Below are 19,740 nucleotides of genomic sequence, written 5' to 3' on the forward strand. Positions count from 1 at the left end.
ACGATGTTTAGGCGTCAACCAGTTGATTCCTCAAGGATCTTGGCGCTTAGCGGTAAAGTTGCGCTGAGCAATGGCTACGATTCTTCTTTTGTGCACTTTTCCTACTTCTCCTGAGTCCAACTGCTTGCTACTTCAACTTCTTTCATCCAATTCCTATTAATTCCTGCCAAAACAAGGAAAACCAAGCATAAAACCAATAACACCACCTTCAACTCTCTTATTCTCTAACTTAAGCAAAAAGCATTCTTTCAAGCTAGTTTCTAAGTCATAAAGGGTGTGTTTAGTGTCAAAATTAAGTATAAAAATAACCATATTTCAACCATTATCAAAATGCTATCCTCAACCGCAACTATCATTTGAATCCTCCTCCTCTTCATCATCTTCCTCTTCCTCTTGTTCCTCAACATCTTCATCATCATCATCATCGTCCATGGTCGAAGCTTCAGCTGCTCCAGCTCCACTAGCCTATGCCTGATCCTCTAGCCATCCCACCATAGTGTTAAACTCGTCTATTGTCCACCGCCGTCTAGGAAGTGTATTATACAACCCTGTAATCATCTTTGCAGTGGCCACCTGCCCTCTATGCAATGCCTGCATCCTAGACTCCATCAGGGACATATACATGTCCCTCATCTGAAACGGCTCTGCATCCTGAGGTTGCGCATGTGCTGGTGGGCCCCCCCTCCTATGAACTCTAGGAGGATGTGGTGGTGGCACTGGTTGGGCTGCCTCATCCAGCGCGCAATACTGGGTGTTATAGGAATCATCGATCTCCTTCCTTGGTCGCTCCATCTGTGGTGTGGACGTGTTCACCCTAGTTAACTCTCAAAGATGTGTGATCAAAGATGGGTGCCCCAGAGGTGCTTTGTTGTTTATAGAATTAGCACAAGTCTGAATCTCATTTGCTATGACCTGCCCAATATTAATATTCAACCCTCTCAGCACACGGTAAAGGAAGATGGCCCTACTGACAGTGATATCAGACACATGAGAACATGGCTAAATGTTGGCATGAGTGAATGCGATCCAATACTCTGGAAGCGTCCTCCAAGTACACACAGTGTCCTCTCTATATCATTAAAATATGCTCCCTCCTCCATATTTAGTGCAAACTGACACTGTTCACCAGCCCACTCCGTATGCAGAAACTTGTTAATGGTGTCAGGGTGATATCGGTTGAAAAACCATTATTTTTATACTTAATGCACCCTTTTTGACTTAGAAACTTGCTTGGACTCATGATTTTGCTTTAGTTTTGTGAATAAGAGAGTTGAAGATATGCTTTATGATTTTATCACTATTCCCTTGATTTTGTAGGTTATTGAATGATTTAAAAGAAGGGTTGAAGTATCAAGGAGGAATGCTAAAAAGTCAACCAGAGTGTAGAAAAGTTGCGCTGAGTGCCAGTCTTTGGACCAATTTTTCACTGTTTTTTGCTTGGGTTCCAATGCTAAGCGTTATTCTAAGTGTCGCACCTACCTCCGAGCGGTAATCCAGCACTGAGCGCCATTCTTTTGGGCCTAGGCCAGTTTCTGCTGATTTTAATGAACTATATATTGATTTGCACGACCCAGAGATGGTATCTTTCTGCAGAAGGAGACGCATAAACACACTTTTCACCTCTGGGAGGCGTATTTTGGATGCGGAAGCTTCATTCTACAAGTTCTAGGGTTTTATCTTTCATTCTATTCATTGTTTTCATCTAGTTTCACCATGTCCATGGTTAACTAAACCTCCATTGTTGTTAGGGAAATGATGTAATCCTTTGAAACTCTCATGTATTGAATTGTTTTGTCAATCTATATGCTTTACTTCATTAATCTTTAGAGTTTTTCCTCTATTCTCTATGCATGCTTTGTTTAACTCATCCAATAGCGTGATATTTGATTTTACTGATATGGACACATACGAGGAAATATAGACATGGGGGAATTCTCTAGGGAGCAATATTACCTGGACATAGGGATAGTAGGACCAATTGCCTTAAACTTCTGTGCGAATGTAATGCATGATCAATTGTTAGGGAGACAAGACATTGTAAACTAGTAATTAGAAGTAGACTCTCTTCACTTAGACATCGGGTTTAGGGTAAAGTAGAAAGTGGAATTAACATTAATGAAGGAGTAGAATTCATAAATACATGATAGTGGATTGGGATAATTCGGAAACCCTAACAACACAATTCATCCATATCTTTCACCTGCGTATTTACTTTCATAAATGTCTAGGCCAATGAGTCTCTAGGGAAAACGATAGTCGGTCTTATCGTTATATTACTTGATACGAATCGGTACACTTGCCAAAGTCTTAACAAAGGGTCATACCGAATAATCTTTCCTCTCAGATAGCTCACTTAGTCCTCTTTATGAGACTTGGCCAATGCCCTTGCATTTGTGTCGAAATCCTTGACTACTGCTATGTTTGCTAGTGTAGGGTAAGCGACTACATTCTCCCATTCTCTTCTTTCCAATTCCTCTCCAAATTGCGGGGCAAAGGATGTTATCCACCTCACTTTGCACTCCATCAAAAGTCTTCGGTCTTGGACTCTTAGGAAGTTTTGCTCATGCCTACGAGATAGGAACTTGTTAGAATAGAAATGTTCTGGCTCCTTTCTCTTGTTTCCGATGGTCTTGATTCTCTTCCCTGACGAGGAGGCCATCCCTACATCAAAACAATTCACAAAACAACAAGAAGTATTATTAAGCATTAGTATATGAGCATAAAAAACAATCCAAACCCACTCTTCTTATCACCGTTGAGGGTAAAACAGGGGCCCTCAGCGTCTCCTGCAACAAGAAACATCCAACCAAACAGCACAAAATGGCCAACAACCATAAAAAGCACATTCTGCAGAAATCGCGCCAAGTGCCTCTTAGAGGGCCCCTAGCGCCAATCAGTTCAAACTCAAAATAGCCCTAGCTAGCCTTAAACGCTACTCACATTCATTTTTCACAATTCCAGTCCTCAATCAAGCAATTTAATCGATCCAAACAGTGATTATTTCAACAAATCATGCATAAGCATAAAAGTTCCCCAAGAATCATGCTTTGACAACCACATTAATTCAAAATCATGCTTTCAAATGCTCTAGAATGTAAATGCATTACTTACTTGGTTGGAGAAGCTCAATATGCAAAGAATGTGCAATGAAATTTGGGATATCAAACCATAACAATAATGCTTTCAAAAAACCCCAAACTTTAATGGAAAAGTGGTGGAAAATGGGTGGAGAAAGGGTTTTGTGAAGGAGGATGATGGAGAAAGTGGAGAGAAAACCTTTGGAGAGTACTTTGAAGTGGCTAGAAAGAGTGAAGAGTGAATAGGGAAACTAGGGCGAGACCTAGGGTAAGGAAAGTATCTAATGGGCCAAGTCACGCTGAGCCCAATTTTAACCTAAAACCCAATTCTAGAGGAATCGTGCTCAACACCCCAAACTGGCACTGAGCGGTGGGCGTGGTTCAATCTCTCCTCTTTTCTTGCTTGCCCCAAGCGTACTTAACCAAATTCACTCAACTTCAACTCTCAATTTTTCGAATTTCATGCATTTTCCACTCACTTCACACACTCTCACTCAATCAATGCATTTAATCTCTCACACCACTCAAACATTCAACAATTAAAAACCTATAATGCAATGAGAACAAAAATAAATCAAATCAACTGGGTTTCCTGCAATGTAGCGCTTGTTTAACATCACGAGCCTGACCCATGAATCCTCCAACATCCTTTAGTAGACGCCTATCTCCTCACCAACACCAGTAGGTGTGTAAAAGCATAGTATCCTTCAGTAGATACTCTATCACCTAGCATCCATCAGTAGATGTTGTGCCATAGCAGTCTCATAACAAAATAAAACAATGTTCCAAAGTTTTAAATTACATCACCAAAATAAACAATAAATCAAAGAAACCAATGTTTTTAAATCACTGGGTGCCTTCCAGTAAGCTCAAGTTCCATCTTTAATGTTGGTGTTCCTCTTGTTTTCATCACACCAACTCATCAATTGCTTTCGGTCCACCTTCTTGACTCGTCTTGAATATGGAGCTTCAATCTCTATCCCTCAATTCTGTTTAAAATCTTTCACAACCCACAACTTGTTCTTGAATCTTATAGGCGTGCCAAGTTTGAATTGTGCATCCACCAAGTCATAACGAACCATCCTTCCTTTGTCATCTTTTCTTCTTCCTTAACCTGTGACATGAAAATTTTTTTACCTTTAATGACCGGCTTGGCATCTTTAGGGCTAGTCACTGGTGCATCCTCATATGCAGCTTTATGACTAATCATTTCTTCTTGAGTCTGCTGCTCAGCTTTGAAGACATTAAAGATCACCTTTTTCTCTTGGTCTTGAAGCAATATCATCCCATCATCCACATTGATGATTACTTTTGCCGTTTTCATAAATGGCCTTCGAAGAATAATTGACATCTTCTCATCTTCCTCTATCTCCATCACCACAAAAGCTACCAGGAATTTAAGTTTCTCTATACAGACCACAACATCTTCAGCTACAACATAAGGTTTCTTGGTAGATCCATCCGTCATTTGCAAATTAATCTTTGTAGACTTGACTTTAAGACCACCAATCCTTTCAAGTAGTGATAAGGGTATCAAATTAATGCTTGACCCTAAATCAATTAAAGCCTTCCCTATTTTCACCTTCCTAATGACGCAAGGAATAGTAAAACTTCTTGGATCTTTTACTTTTGGAGGAAGTGTTTTCTTTTATATAGCACCGCAATCACCCTGTATATCAATAGCTTCCTCATTAAAATATCTCTTCTTTTTGAGTAGCTGCTTCATGTGTTTTGCATAAGCAGGAATTTGCTACAGTGCTTAGGTCAAAGGTATAATAATCTCTAATTTCCTGAAGATCTCCTTAAAACGCTCATATTGTCTCTCTTTATCAATTTTTTCACACCCCTTAGGATAAGGAAGAAATTTTTCAATTTTCTAAATTTTTTTCTCTCCCCTCTTCTTTTCTTTCTCTTTTGTCTTAACCTCACCTCTTCTTTCTTTTTTTTTTCTTCTCTCTTTTGGAACTCAACTCTTTCATTTTTCTCTTTCACCCTCTCATCATCTATGCTCACAATAGTTTTGCACTCTTCCTTAGGGTTAATTTTAGTGTTAGCCCTAAATTGCTTTTCTGCTTTATTTTCCATCTTTTTGGCCAATTGGCCGACCTACATCTCCAAATTTCTTATAGCAGCTTTAGTGCTCTTATGATTGGAGATAGTCACCAGCATAAATTGTTGAAGAGTGTCTACAAGCTTTGTTGATATATTATTTAATGCAGATACGTTTTGCCATAGCGATGGTTGTTGTCGTGGTCTATTGAATTGTGTCGCTTGCGCAGATTGTCCATTCTGACCTTGACCCATACTTGGGTGAGGTTTCCACCCTTGGTTGAAGTTACCTTGGTGGTATTGGAATTGATTGCCCATATAATTGGCTTCTTCTTGGGCCTCCACTGGAAAAGCACATTGACCATTGATATGATCACCACCACATAATTCACAAAGTTATTGAACCTATGAAACATTCTTCAGCTCCTTTGGTAACTAAGCGAGTGTCTTCATCAAATTCTCCAACAATTAGGTTATAATTTTATTCTGTGCAAGCAAGACATCTTGAGATTGTAATTTTGGAACTCCCTTTTGTTGAGGTGGAGCTCCTCTTTCTTTATGCATCTCGCTATCATTAGTAGCCATGTTTTCAATAACCTCAAAAGCTTCCTCTGGAGTCTTACACTTGATATTAACTCCAGCTGAGGCATTGATAACGGTCTACAAACTGTTAATTTTATGCTTCAATTTATATCAAAACACACCCTTTATGGCTTAGAATGAGCATAGAATAAAGTAAAACACTTAGTTGAGTCACATGCGAGTCTAAAGTTGTGTTTAGAGATATTATGCTTGTTTTTGCATTGTTTTGTAGGGTTTTGATGAAAATTGAAGATGGAAGTGAAGTAGGGAGGACTTAGACTTAAGAAAGGAAGAGAAAAAGGAAGAAAAGAAGAGCAAGTTCACCGCTCAGCGCTAATTTTAGCGCTGAGCACCAGTTTCGTGGGTGAATCAACTGTTTCTTGCTTGAGCGGCAGCATTGAGCGTCTTGCGATTAGGAGGGCCACCGTTGAGCAACAGACTGGACCATTGAGTGGCCTGCGATTTGGAGGTAAACCGCTGAGCGCCTAAATGATCGGCCTAGGCTTAAAGTCTGTTACTTTTATGTGCTATAAATAGCCTCAATGCGACCCTCAGAGTAATCTTTTGGCAAGCAGAGACGTCTAGAGCAGTTCTACACTCCTTGGAGGCAATTTTTTGGATGCTTAGGCTCCAATTTATCTAATCTAGGGTTTACTCTTTCATTCTTTCATTTAATTACATATAGTTTCACCATGTCTATGGTGAACTAAACCCTTTGTTGTTGGGGAACAATGTAATATTTTGAAACTCTCTTATATTCAAATTCTTGTTTTATTCATATGCTTATATTATCAATTGTTGGGTTTCTTATCTATGATTAATGCTTTTATCGTTTAACTCATTCGATATGAAGATATTTGCCTTTGTCGATACGGAGACGTACGGGGAAGTAATGAACTGATAGGAAATTCCTTGATTAAGCAATACTTCCTAGAGATAGGGGTAGGACGATCAATTGTATTTTGCTTCTGTGATATATTTCATTGCTAATTACTCAGGGAGACTAGAGATAGTAAACTAGTAGTTAGTGATAGGCTATTTTCGCCGAGAGATCGAGTTTAGAGTAGGCTAAGAAAGTTTGCATGGCAATTAGATAATAAAGCGAATTAAATAAGAAAAGTAGATATAAGAGGCCAGATAAGATGAAATTGTAAACCCCAACAACTCCACTCATTCATATATTTTCTTTGTTAATTGATTCACCTGCATTTGCATTCATACTACAAAATTATTTCTTTCTCAAGTCTTATAAGATCAATTTACATGAAAGATAAGGCCTAAGAGTCCTTTGGGAGAACGATACTCGGTCTTATCGTTTATATGTTACTTGATAACAATCTGGTACACTTTCCAGGGGCTTAACAAGTTTTTAGCGCGTTGCCGGGGACTCGTGGTTTAACTTTTCAAGTAGTGTAAATTGATCAAGTTTGACTTGTTTTATCAACAAAGCACTCAGACAAAAAAATCCTAATTCTAAAATTCAGGACTTGGGATCTCTCGAGTGATTAAAGGTTTAGGTGATTTTCAATATTTTCTAGATGAACATCAATGTCAAGAAATTGATCAACCATATAATCTTCATGAGCTTGCTACTACTCATAAATTTGATCAAAATTAACTTTCTGGGCAAGACTCATATCCTCCAATTATCACAAAAGTTCTCAATCAAAAGCTTCACCCCCTCTTTTTAAAAAATCATCTAAAGTTTGTGCTCCCAATAAAATAGGTAAATTAAAAAGGATTTAAGTCCTTTAAAAGTACTCCCCCTAAATGTAATAATCCCTTTTGATAAAACAAACCAAAAAGAAAAAAAGTTTTTTTTTTTTGTTTTTTTTACGCTCATAATCGATTATTACTTTAAATAATCGATTATTTGTGTTCAAAATTGTCAAAATCTAATTTTTTAGGTCGAGATAATCGATTATGACCCTTTGGTAATCGATTATTGACGTTAATTTCCGAAAAAAAAGATATTTGAGCCAAATTTTCAACCTAAAACACATCTATCATTCATAAAATGTCTTCTAAGATCATAGGGTAAAGATATTCCCTTAAATGGCTCTCACCCTCATCAAAAGAGAGATGCAATTTATAAAATTTGAACTTTTATAAAATGAGAGGCAAATACAAGATGAAATACTAAAGTATAGATGAATAACCATATATCTAACAACCTTATATATCTCCCCCTCAAATGAGTACCAGGTATCACAAGATCATGTCATAAGATGTCAAACAAAAGTTTCTCTTAAACTCAAAAACAGATTCTGAACAATATTTTAAGATCTGTTCAGTCCAAAACAATGCAGATATGCTTACAAGGCAGTTCAGAAAAGTATTTAAACTTCCAAACCATTTTCAATATTTCTTAGCAAATCAAATTCAGCTTTTATCAGACTTTATCAATGATTCTGCAATCAATTTATAAACTATAATGAAAGCAACAATAGCTAATATGAATGTGATCACATCACAACAGCTCAAGGTTTAACAGGAAAGCATTTCTACTAACATAATTAGTTCAAAAACTAATTTTGACAGCATAATTTATAACTTCCCAAACAACAACTATGATTTATGCACTCTCATATCCCAATCTGTTCAATCCCATGAATTCAGTTGTGCATATCAAAACAACTTATACAAAAATTCAAACACAACCTGATTCAGATTTTATCTTTCAACAGTTTATAAACTAGATATTTTACATAAACTTGATCAGTTCATTTACTGCATCCAAATTCTCAATGAGTATTATCATAGCTAATGCAGTATGCATTTGAACTTGATAAAAAATCTCCACAAAAACAGCTTTGAAAGAGAATTGACAATTTAATCATCAAATGTCTTAATCATCCAAAAATGCCAATGAAAATCTATCAGTCAGATCATTCAAATAAATTTTTCATTGCTTTTGATGCTTGACAAAAGATATATCAAGGCTTACTTCAGAGTATTCAGGAAATTGAATACTAAACCAGTTAAACACAGATTCAATTTATAAACAAAAACAAATCATTGAAATAACAATTACACATGACTAATCATTCCAAAAGATTAAATTTAGCACATGAATATCTCGTAATAGAAGAATTTCACTTATTAAAGTGCTAAAACAACTAACAACACACCACAGGATAAATGAATCAGTGATGAACATATCATTTGCCCAAACAGAAATGAATGTAATAGTAATCAAAGATTTGAAGATCAAACATAGCAAAATGCAACAGTACAGTTTGAACACTACTTAGCTCAATCACTTGGTGCTCGAACCAAAGCTTTGAATATCACTTGATTGATTCAGTTCCTGGCTTAGAGCATCAATTCCAAAAGCAGAATATCATAAAGTTCTCTTCTCCTTTTGAAAAACTTATTTGGGTCCTTTGATGTTAGAGGCAGATTACTTAATAATAGGAATCCAAGCATATTTTCCATTAGGAATATCAAAATGTTTGATTCTACATTTGTTAGAAGTGTGCCCCTTTTTCATACAGTAAAAACATGAGACAACATTTGGGTTCCTATAACAAACAATTCCTTTTTCAACCCAAACCCTTCGAGTTCTTTTAATTTTGTTCTTACTTTTAAAAACCCTTTTGTTTTTATAAACCTTTTTAATAGGTATAGGCATTTCATTATTATTTCTAGTTGCAACTTCAAGCAGATTTTCCAGAATATCAATATCAAGCATATGACTCTTACATGAAAGACATTCAACGGGATGTTCAACATTTGAAGACTCTTTTATTTCTAAGTTGCAAATTTTATTTTGCAAAATTACTTCCTCATATAATGCCTTCTCATATTTAATTTGTAATTCTTTAAACTCCATTTTCAAATTTTTATGAGCAACATTCAATTTCTCAGATTTATCAAGCAATTCAAGAAAAGCCTTTTGTACATCAAATTCACTAGTGTCAAGGCTAGAACAACTTACTTGGCTTGTAGTGTCATCAACAATAGTTGTCAAACATAAGTTTGCTTCTTCAATAAAATCATTTGAACAAGTGCTTGAAGCATTATCATTCCAAGCAATATAAACATTCTTTTTCTTTAACGACTTCTTTTCTTCACCCTTTTTAAGGTTTGGACAATCTGCATTAACGCGTCCTTTTTCTCCGCAACCATAACATCTGTAATTTGAAGAAGATCGTTGTTTCTTCTTTCGATCCTTTTTAAATTGGTCCTTGCCTTTCAATTTCATGAACTTGTTGAATTTTCTGAACATGTGAATCATATCATCATCGTCTTCATCTTCATCTTCAGATTCCTCATCCTTTTCTAAACTTGTGCCTTTAGAATTTTCAGTTTTGAAGGCTAACGTTTTCCTCTTTCCTTGGGCTTCCTCAACACTTAGTCTATTCAACTCGAGCTCGTGCTCTCTCAACTTTCCAAAAAGCACAGCCATAGGCATGGACGTCAAGTCTTGAGACTCGGTTATCGTAGTAACCTTTGGTTGCCATATCCTGTTCAAAGATTTCAAAATTTTAACATTTAATTCATTAGTGTCAAATTTCTTACCTAAGCCAAAAAGATGGTTGACGATATGTGTGAAGCGTTTTTGCACATCAGCGATGGTTTCACCCTGTTGCATCCTGAACATTTCATACTCCTGTATCAGTGTGTTCTTCTTAGCACGTTTCACATCATCGGTTCCTTCATGGGTTACTTGAAGAACTTCCCACATCTCCTGAGCCGTTTTGCACACTGAGATCCTGTAAAATTCATCTAATACCAAAGCAGAGGATATTATATTGCGAGCCTTTATATCAAATTGGGCTCGTCTATTTTTGTCAACAGTCCATTGCAAATATGGTTTTTCGTCCTCTACACCATTCAAATTTACAGTGGGAATAAAAGGACCATTCAAAACAACTTCCTAAATACCCCTATCAATTGACTCTAAAAATATTTGCATTCTTATTTTCCAAAACGCATAATTTTCCCCTGTAAACAAAGGAGGTCTATCAATAGAAGCACCCTTTAAATACATTTGGTTGTGACCGCCCATTTTCGAAAAATTTGAAAGACTATCAAAGCAAGCTCTGATACCAATTGTTGGTACCAGGGGGAGTATGGTTCAAAGAGTATAACGCAGCAGAATTAAAACTTAGAGTAGCATATAAGCGTGTTCGGTCACTCTTAAAACGAAGTTGGTCCTTTTTCTCCAAAATAATTTTCTTTTAGAAAATTAATCTAACAGTTTGACTGCAGGCAAAAGTAACAAGTGCAGGGAGTAGAAAAATCACACAAGTAATTTTTATACTGGTTCGATTCAGAAGAATCTACGTCCAGTCGTTAATCACTATAAACAGTGATTAACAGTTCCACTAAAAATATGTTTCTCAAATTACAATTATAGTGAATGAAAAGCAAATAAATAAACCTTCCTTCGACGAGCGAACTAGAAGAAAACCACTCTGACAACTCGAAGAGAATCGCTCCGGCAATCGACCAACGATTCGCGAGTTTCTCCTTTCACGAGACCAGGCAGAGCACCTTGCTAACTCGAAGAGAGTCTGCTCCGACTATTGACACACGATACGGGAGCCTCTCCTTTCACGAGACCAAGCAAGGGAACTATGAACAAAGCTTCTGAGAACTTTCCTCTGACAAACAGTGTTCTATTAAGCTTCTCAATTAAAAAACGTTGCCTCTGAGGTTTACAGAAGCCAATATATAGCCAATTTCACTGAATGCCAAAGGTCAGGTCCCAACTGCCACGAATAATCGATCATTGTAAGTGATAATCGATTATTCAAGTCCGTTACAGGATTTCCAAAAAGTGATAATCGATTATATGAAGTGATAATCGATTATTCAAGTAAGACTTGTGATAATCGATTATTGCTTCATGATAATCGATTATTCTAGTACAAAATGCAAGTGATAATCGATTATAGCTTGTCCATAATCGATTATTCTAGTGAAAAATNCAAGGTTTAAGATTTTCCTACTACATCCAAATTCTACAAGTTGCTTTTTAAATAATTCTAATGTTCTCTTCAAATAATACTTCTTGCAGCATCATCAAAACAATTTTTTAGGATTTACCAATACTCCTTATTGGTAACAAAAAATTTACTTTAAACACAATGTCTTGGTGAAGAAAGCCCTACTCTTAATTACTAGTTCACAATGTCTTGTATCCCTAGCAATTAATTATGCAATACATTCGCATAGAAGCTTAAACGCAACCAACCCTCCTATCCCTGTGTCTAGGTAATATTGCTTTTGGGAGAATTTTCCCACTTCTAGAATTTCCCGTATGTGTCCATATCTACAAAATCAATAATCATTCAATTTAATGAGTTAAACAAAGCATGCATAAAGCGTAGAGGAAAAACCCTAACAGTAAATGAAGTAAAGCATTTATAATAAAAATCAATTCAATACATGAGAGTTTCAAAGGATTACACCGTTTCCCCAACAACAATGGAGGTTTAATTCACCATACATAGTGAAACTAGATGAAATATGGAAAAGAATGAAAGATAAAACCCTAAAAGTTGAAGATCAGAGCTTCCGCATCCAAAATTCGCCTCTAAGCACTAGTACAAAAACAACCTATTACGTTGTTTATTTTTGGCCTTTAACGACGCATTTGCCAACAACGTTATAGCTAGTGACGTAAATTTACGTCGAATAATATCTGGTGACGTTAATCGAACACCTTTACGTCGAATGTAGAGGTAATTGATGTAAAGTTAACGTCTATTATGTAGATCGACGTTAAGGTACGTCGTTCAGAATAAAGCTTGACGTCCAATATTTGAATAAATATTTATTTTTAAAGAAAGATTTTTTGTCCAATGATCGGGGGAACTAACGTAATGTTGATGGCCGTGTAGAGGATATTTGACGTAATATTCACATCGAAGGGGAAATATGACGTCAATTTTTGAATAAATATTTAAATTTAAGGAATATTTGGTGTCAGTTAAAAGGTGAATGATGTAAGGTTAACGTCGAACAAGTATACATTCGACGTTTCTCTCGCTAAGCTGTAGAGTCCCCCACCCAGCGTTTTGTTATCATCGTTATCCACTGCATTATATTAACATCACTCATCGCCTTAAGTGACGTTAAGATACATATATTAACGTCGGACAATGTATAATTTGACGTTACCATCAGTGTTTTTTTATTATATTCCGTTCGTTTTAGCTCATTTAACCAAAATTGAAATACAAACCAATTTTCCATTTCCTAAATGCACAGAATTAATTATTTAAACCATTCTATCATCAATTCATCAATTGCAATTAAATATTAAAATTAAAAGAAGCTAATGCTATCATCAAAACTTAAAAGATCCCAATTTTCCATTCATATATTCACAGTATTAATCTATTCACAATATTTATCTATTCTCAATAATCTATGTTGAGATTGTTGACAACACAAACTCTATATCAAACTAGTTTTTGATGATGACAACACAGTGCTTAATAACAATACACATGTTCCAGTATTACATGTTCTTGTTCTGAAGTGTTTGTTATATCTGTTGAACATGTTTTGTTGATTTACATTGTATGTTCCTATGATTGATTGAGTGTTATATTTGTGGAACATGCTTGTATTGAAATGTGCGTGGAATATACTTATATTGAAGTGTGAAACAAAATGGTTTTGATTACTGAACATTTGTGGAAGAAAAGATCACAAGCACCTTATGAACTTATATTTGTTGTGACAAAGTTCTAGTCCAGTCGAATACACTCATAATGCATTCGACTATGCTAAAATCTTTGTACAGATTTTGTGAACCAGTGCTATGTGAGATTTTGTGTTGAAAAGAATTTCAAAGTGATTTTTCTCGTGTCAGTCGACATTGTGGATCACATATTCGACTGTGTTTTTGATCTGTTTGAAATTCTGTTAAGCCTACATACTCCAACGACTATGTTTTTCAAAAGTTAGTTAAGACTGTGTGACCTGGTCAACTGTAATACAAGTGTATTGATTCTGTTGAATGAGGAACCTTTGTATTGAATGTCGGTTATAATTGTTTTGATACAGTCGATTGAATTAGTAGGCTATTCAACTGAGTAGCAATCTGATATAATAGAAAACTATAAATAGACAGAACGCGAATTATTCTACGACTTTTGTGATCTGACATTTTCATTTTCCTGTTTCATATTGAATTCTTTGTTTTAGAAGCTCCAAGAATTCTCCAAGAAGACAGTGGTGATCTTGCTTGAGAGAGATTCAAAGGGAGGAGTCGATCGCTCATACTGCGTGATCAATATCTGCACAAAGAAGGTGCTTCTGTTTGATCTTGGAAGGCTTGGCATCCTGTGAAGACTATTGTGTTTGACTTGAGGCTTGGCAACCGGTGAAGTCTGCTGTGATAGGCTTGGCATCCTGTGAAGAGTGCTGGTGACATGTGACACCCAGGCACTGACGAGGGCAGGGAGTGATCGCCGGTGCAAGAGGCATGGACAAGGAGCGGCTCCTGGCAGGCTTCCAATGGAAGGGGCACATGGACGAATCGAACATACACCGGAATGAGAGGGATCTAGAGACTGTATAGGTATGAGACTATACGGTTGAAGGATAGCTTAAAGGAATTGATTTGGCTACTCATATAAACAAATGCATTTGCTTTTCGGTAGCCTAACTCATAAGAACTCCATGGTTAAGCGTACTTAGCCTAAAGTAATTATGGGATGGGTGACCTTCCGGGAAGTTTTCTCGGAAAGTGTGTGAGTGAGGACAAAGCACACTGGAAAGCCTCGTGTTGATGTGTTGATCTTGCTGCAATTCTGGTTTTGTGTGTGCAGCTATATTTGGTTTTGGGTTAAAGAGGAGATTTATATTTTTGCGTGGTGCTTCTATAAATTCTTTGTTGTAAAAACCGCAACAATTAAAGTGCATTTGCTTCCTGAGTTGGAAGGACACTTGATGTAGGCTTTGTTGGCCGAACCGGTATAAAAACCAGTGTTTGATTTTCTCTATCCCTGCACTCTTTATTTCTAGTCGACTATATTTGTTTAGCAGTCAACGGTGTTTTTCCGCTGCATTGAATTTTCATTACTTGCATTTCAAGGAAAGATCAAAAGCTTTGAATTTTCATACCAAGATTGCAAAAAGATTTTAATTTTGAACTAACACCAATTCACCCCCCTCTTGGTCTAAAACGAAGCCTACCTGTTTCCTAACAATTGGCACCAAAGTTGGTTTTCATTAGATATTTGAAAATTATGTTGACTCTATTTTTATTCTATTCGATTGTAAAACCTGGGGATGGCTTCAAATTTTCAAACTTTCTGTGAAGGTGCTTCAATAAACAGACCACCTCTGTTTGCTGGTGAAAATTACCCTTTTTGGAAAATTCGCATGCAGATCTTTCTTGAATCGCAAGATAAAGGAATTTCTGATGCCACTTTGAATGGTCCATATATGTCTACAAAAATTGTTGATAGTGATAACGGTTGAAAAACTATTGTTTTTATACTTAATTTTGATATTAAATCACACCCTTTATGGCTTAGAATTAGCTTGAGATCATGCATTTTTATTAAGTTAGAGAATAAGAGAGTCAAAGTTGGTTTTCTTGGTTTTATGCTTGGTTTCCCTTGATTTTTGTAGGTTTTTGGAATGAATTGAAAGAAAGGTTGAAGATCAAATGGTTGCAGTGTAGAAAAGTCAACCAGAATGCAGAAAAATCAACCAGTCAACCAGAAAAGTCAATCAGTCAACCAGAAAAGTTGACCAGTCAACCATAAAAGTTGACCAAACCGCTGAGCGGCAGTTTTCGGCGTTGAGCGGTCCTGCGATTAGAGGGAAACCGCTGAGCGGTTTAATTAGCCGTTGAGTGATTTTCTATTTTTATTTGGCTAGATTCTGGTATCTTTTTGGCCTATATATAGCCCTAGTGCGAATCAAAACTCACTCTTTTGGCAGAGAGAAACGTCCAGAGCTATTCCACACACCTTGGAGGAGGTTCCTTGGATGCTTAGGCTCCAATCTACCAAGTTTAGGGTTATTTCTTCCATTCTTTCATTATATTTCATCTAGATTCCCCATGATTATGGTGAACTAAACCCTAGGTTGTTGGGGAACAATGTAATCTTTTAAAACTCTCATATATCCAAATTCTTATTTAGTTTATATGCTTGCATGTGCTTAATTTATCAATTGCTGGGTTCCTTACCTGTATTTAATGCTTTTATCGTTTAACTCATTCGGTAAATGTTATTTGTCTTTATTGATACGGGAACGTACAGTAATATCATGAACTGGGGGGAATTCCTTGATTAAGCAATACCACCTAGGGATAGGGGTAGGACGATCAATTGTATTTTGCTTTCGTTTATCATGCATTATTAATTACTAGGGGAGGCTAGGGATAGCAAGCCAGTAATTAGTAATAGGCTCTTTTCGCCAAGGGATTGGGTTAAGGGTAGACCAAGAAAGTTTGCATGACAATTTGATAAATAAGCAAATTAAATCACACCCTTTATGGCCAAGGGATTGGGTTAAGGGTAGACCAAGAAGAGTAGATATATGAGGGTGGATAAGATGAAATTGTAAACTCCAACAACTCCATTCAACCATAGTTTCTTTTAGCCAATTGAATCACTGCATTTTCATGTTTACTTTTGTTCTTTGCATTCAAACCTCAATTTAATTCTTTTCTCAAGTCTTACGCGATTGGTTTACATGAAAAGTAAGGCCTAAGAGTCATTTGGGAAACGATACTTGGACTTACCCATTTTATGTTACTTGATAACGATCTGGTACACTTGTCAGGGACTTAACAGATAGTGAAACTATTTTGAAACCTTTTACTGAGTGGACTGCTGATGAAAATAGAAAAGCTCAGTATGATGTTAAAGCTAGAAATATCACTACCTTTTCACTAACTATTGATGAATTTTTCAAGATATATCCCAATGCAAGTCTGCAAAGGAAATGTGGGATGTTTTAGAGGTAACACATGAAGGCATGGATGAAGTCAAGAGAGCCAGGAAAAATTTGTTAATACAAGAGTATGAATTGTTCAGAATGAAAGCTGGTGAAAGCATCTATGATGTTCAGAAACGATTCACTCACATTGTAAATCACCTTATGGCTCTTGGCAAAGTCTTTGACAAAGAAGAGATCAACATAAAGATTCTGAAAAGCCTGAACAAGAATTGACAACCAAAAGTCACTACAATATTTGAATCCAAAGATCTTACAACTATGAATATGGCTACCTTGTTTGGCACGCTACGGGAACATGAGTTAGAACTTGGTAGACTGAAGGATGAAGAGGAGATTGAAGAAAAGAAGTCTATAACTCTAAAGACTGCAAGCAAGAACATCACAAACAGAAATGGACGACAAAGAACTGATGACCTTAATTGTAAGAAAGTTTAGTCAACTTATGCAAAATGATAGTCAACTGTCTAACGATGCAGGTCAAAGCAAAAAGAAGAGCTTCAGCACAAATGCTGTCCATGCTATGAATGTGGAAAAGAAGGTCACATCAAGCCTGACTGTCCTGAATTACAGCCAAAGCAGAAAGGAAAAAAATGATTTCCTCAAGGCAGAAATGTGAGAAGATAAGGAGCCTACATTGCTTAGGAAAAATCAGATTCTAAAAGCTCAAGTAATGAAGATGCTGACCAAGAGGAGAAATCCAACATATGTCACATGATTGTGACAATGATGATGAATTTGAAAAGCTGCCTATAGAAGAGAAATATCAGCAGCTGATTGAGACATTAAGGGAATTACATGCTGAAGCAATGCGACTGGAATATAAAGTTAATCGATTGAACTCTGAAAAAAGAGATTATGAATATAGAATTGATAACCTTGTTGCAGAAAATGAAAAATTAGAAAAGGAATTGAATGAAGCTTTGTTATCTGCTAGAAATATTGGAATTAAAACTGTCACTGTTGAAAAAGCTTGTGAAAATTGTCCTACACACATTGAAAAGATAAGGAATTGGATAAAAAGCTTACTCTAATAGAACCCATGGTAGGAAATTGAATGAGTTAAGAAAACCTGCTAGAAATGCATGTTTTTATTGTAATTATGTTGGTCATATTGTTAGAAATTGTTATTCTAGAAATGTTGTTGTTCCTCAAGGATTATGTGTATGGATACCAAAGGAACATGTAACAAGAACTAACAATCAAGGACCCAAAGTCAAATGGGTACCGACAACCAAAACTTAACTGTTTTGCAGGATATGGAGCTGATGCAGAATTGTTCTCAAGGATGAATTAACTATGGAACATATCAAACACCTTGAGTGTCTACAATTGGTAAATTTGTATCTATCTGTAGCATCATTTATAAACTAATTAATTGTTGCTGTATGATTATTTGTGTAGCGTGCTTAATGGTTTGTATGATTAAATTTGATTAAAAATGATTTTTATGAGTCACAATCGACTCCCAATATTAATACATTCAACTATGGTCTCTGTTTTTTTAAAATAATTTGAATATTTTATCCACTCATATAATTAGGCGTGCATGTTTCCCTCCTTATAAGGGTTTTACTTTTATTCTGAACCATTTCTGTCTTGTCATCTTCCAACCTCTCTCGAAATTCTGCAAGAAAGTTTCAAAGAATCATCTTGTCATGGGTTCTTCAAGCATTTCAGTGAATGATGACTGCATGTCAAAAATCAACATGGGTGAATCAAGTACATTGAATTGGTTCAGAAATGAAGAGGAACGACTGAGGTTCATAAATGGGTCGGTAAAGGCGGTAGTTACTCCGATGAACATCAATCTTGATATGTTCAAAGGTGAAGGATTTACGTTTCCATTCCGGCTAGAAGCATAAGGATTATCTAATTTCATACAGATGAGAGGGGCGTGGTATCCTGACCTGGTCAAGGTGTTCTACCACAACTTATGGGTAGAAAATAGAGTCATCTTTTCTAAGGTAAAACGGGTGGACATTCACATTGACGATATCCTATGGAACATTGTAACAAATTTACCATCTGAGGGGACATACTTACCCACTTCGGAAGTGAATACCTTGCTGAACAAGAAACATGTATATCAGGAATGGCTAAGATTTTCGGGTGTATACACCATTGAGAAAATATTTGCACATGAGGGTTATTAAAGGAAGAGAAGATTCTTACACAGATCCTGGAAAAAATTATTTTACCCGGAAGAATAAAAAAGGACAGAATGACCACAAAGGATATTTTTCTACTTCATGCTATCAAGAACAACATCTCCACAAACTGGTTACAAGTGATTAAAGATCACATGGAGTACTCTGCATTGAAAAGATCATTGTACCTGCCTTATAAATGCCTAATAAGCAAAATACCAGTACTCCTTGGTGTTGATGTTTCTAACGAGCGCAAATGCATCTAGAGACCTTCAAATTCGTTTGATAAGGACTCACTCATATTTCTTGGATTGGTGAAAACGATAAAAGGATGGAAATTCATGGGTGAACATTTGATGGAAGACCTTTTAGTGAAGAAAGAGAGTGTGACAGCTGGTGGAACACAATTCTTCCCTGAAACAAACTTTGACAAATATGTTGTCAATCACATAAGGATTCTTCACGATAAATATGATAAATTGGAAAGTATACACAGTGCAAATCTGCAACTGATGGTTGAAGACTCTGATGAAGAAGATTCTGTTGAAATTTTCTGATTTTTGTTAACCCTGTTGTGTCTCAGTTTTTTTTTGTTGGTATTCCCTATAGTATCATATAAGCCATCTGACTACTGTCTCTGTTCTTACATTGTACTTGGCTTAGTATGCCATATCTTTTAAGTCTATCTTTTGTTTTTATTTCCTTGTTGTCTATCCATCAATGTAATATCTTTTAAATCAAGGAAATGAAATTACTAGTTTGAATCAATCCATTTACTTAAACTATTTGAATGAAATCCGATGAATCGTTTGATTGATTTGACTATGCTTTGATTGAAGTCAACCATGCTTGAACTGTCATGCATCTTTACATATTGACTTCTGTTTTGATATAGCGCATTTGCTTCCTCAGTTGGAAGGACACTAGATGTAGGCATTGTT

At 36.2% G+C, this 19,740-nt stretch overlaps 1 protein-coding gene across 1 annotated transcript; it reads right to left on the reverse strand.

The window, feature by feature from the left end:
* Positions 1-2,353: 2,353 nt before the first annotated feature.
* On the reverse strand, positions 2,354-10,398 carry LOC106778738. The gene is made up of 4 exons (XM_014666725.1): positions 9,649-10,398; positions 5,301-5,470; positions 4,215-4,663; positions 2,354-2,661 (listed from the first exon to the last, which is right to left on the reverse strand). The coding sequence occupies exons 1-4, from the start codon at positions 10,396-10,398 to the stop codon at positions 2,354-2,356; spliced, it is 1,677 nt and encodes a 558-aa protein (XP_014522211.1).
* Between the last annotated feature and the right edge of the window lie 9,342 nt (positions 10,399-19,740).

This window comes from Vigna radiata, unplaced genomic scaffold (assembly GCF_000741045.1).
Source record: "Vigna radiata var. radiata cultivar VC1973A unplaced genomic scaffold, Vradiata_ver6 scaffold_348, whole genome shotgun sequence".
NCBI classification, from domain to species: domain Eukaryota; kingdom Viridiplantae; phylum Streptophyta; class Magnoliopsida; order Fabales; family Fabaceae; genus Vigna; species Vigna radiata.

Excerpts from the sequence above, each read along its gene's own strand:
- LOC106778738 (XM_014666725.1), bottom strand. The coding sequence starts at position 10,398 with ATGTGGGAAGTTCTTCAAGTAACCCATGAAGGAACCGATGATGTGAAA. Across the intron at positions 5,471-9,648 it reads TTGATGACACTACAAGCCAA|TGGAGGCCCAAGAAGAAGCC; the intron begins GTAAGTTGTTCT and ends GTGCTTTTCCAG. Across the intron at positions 4,664-5,300 it reads AACCATCGCTATGGCAAAAC|GAAGGTGAAAATAGGGAAGG; the intron begins GTATCTGCATTA and ends TTGCGTCATTAG.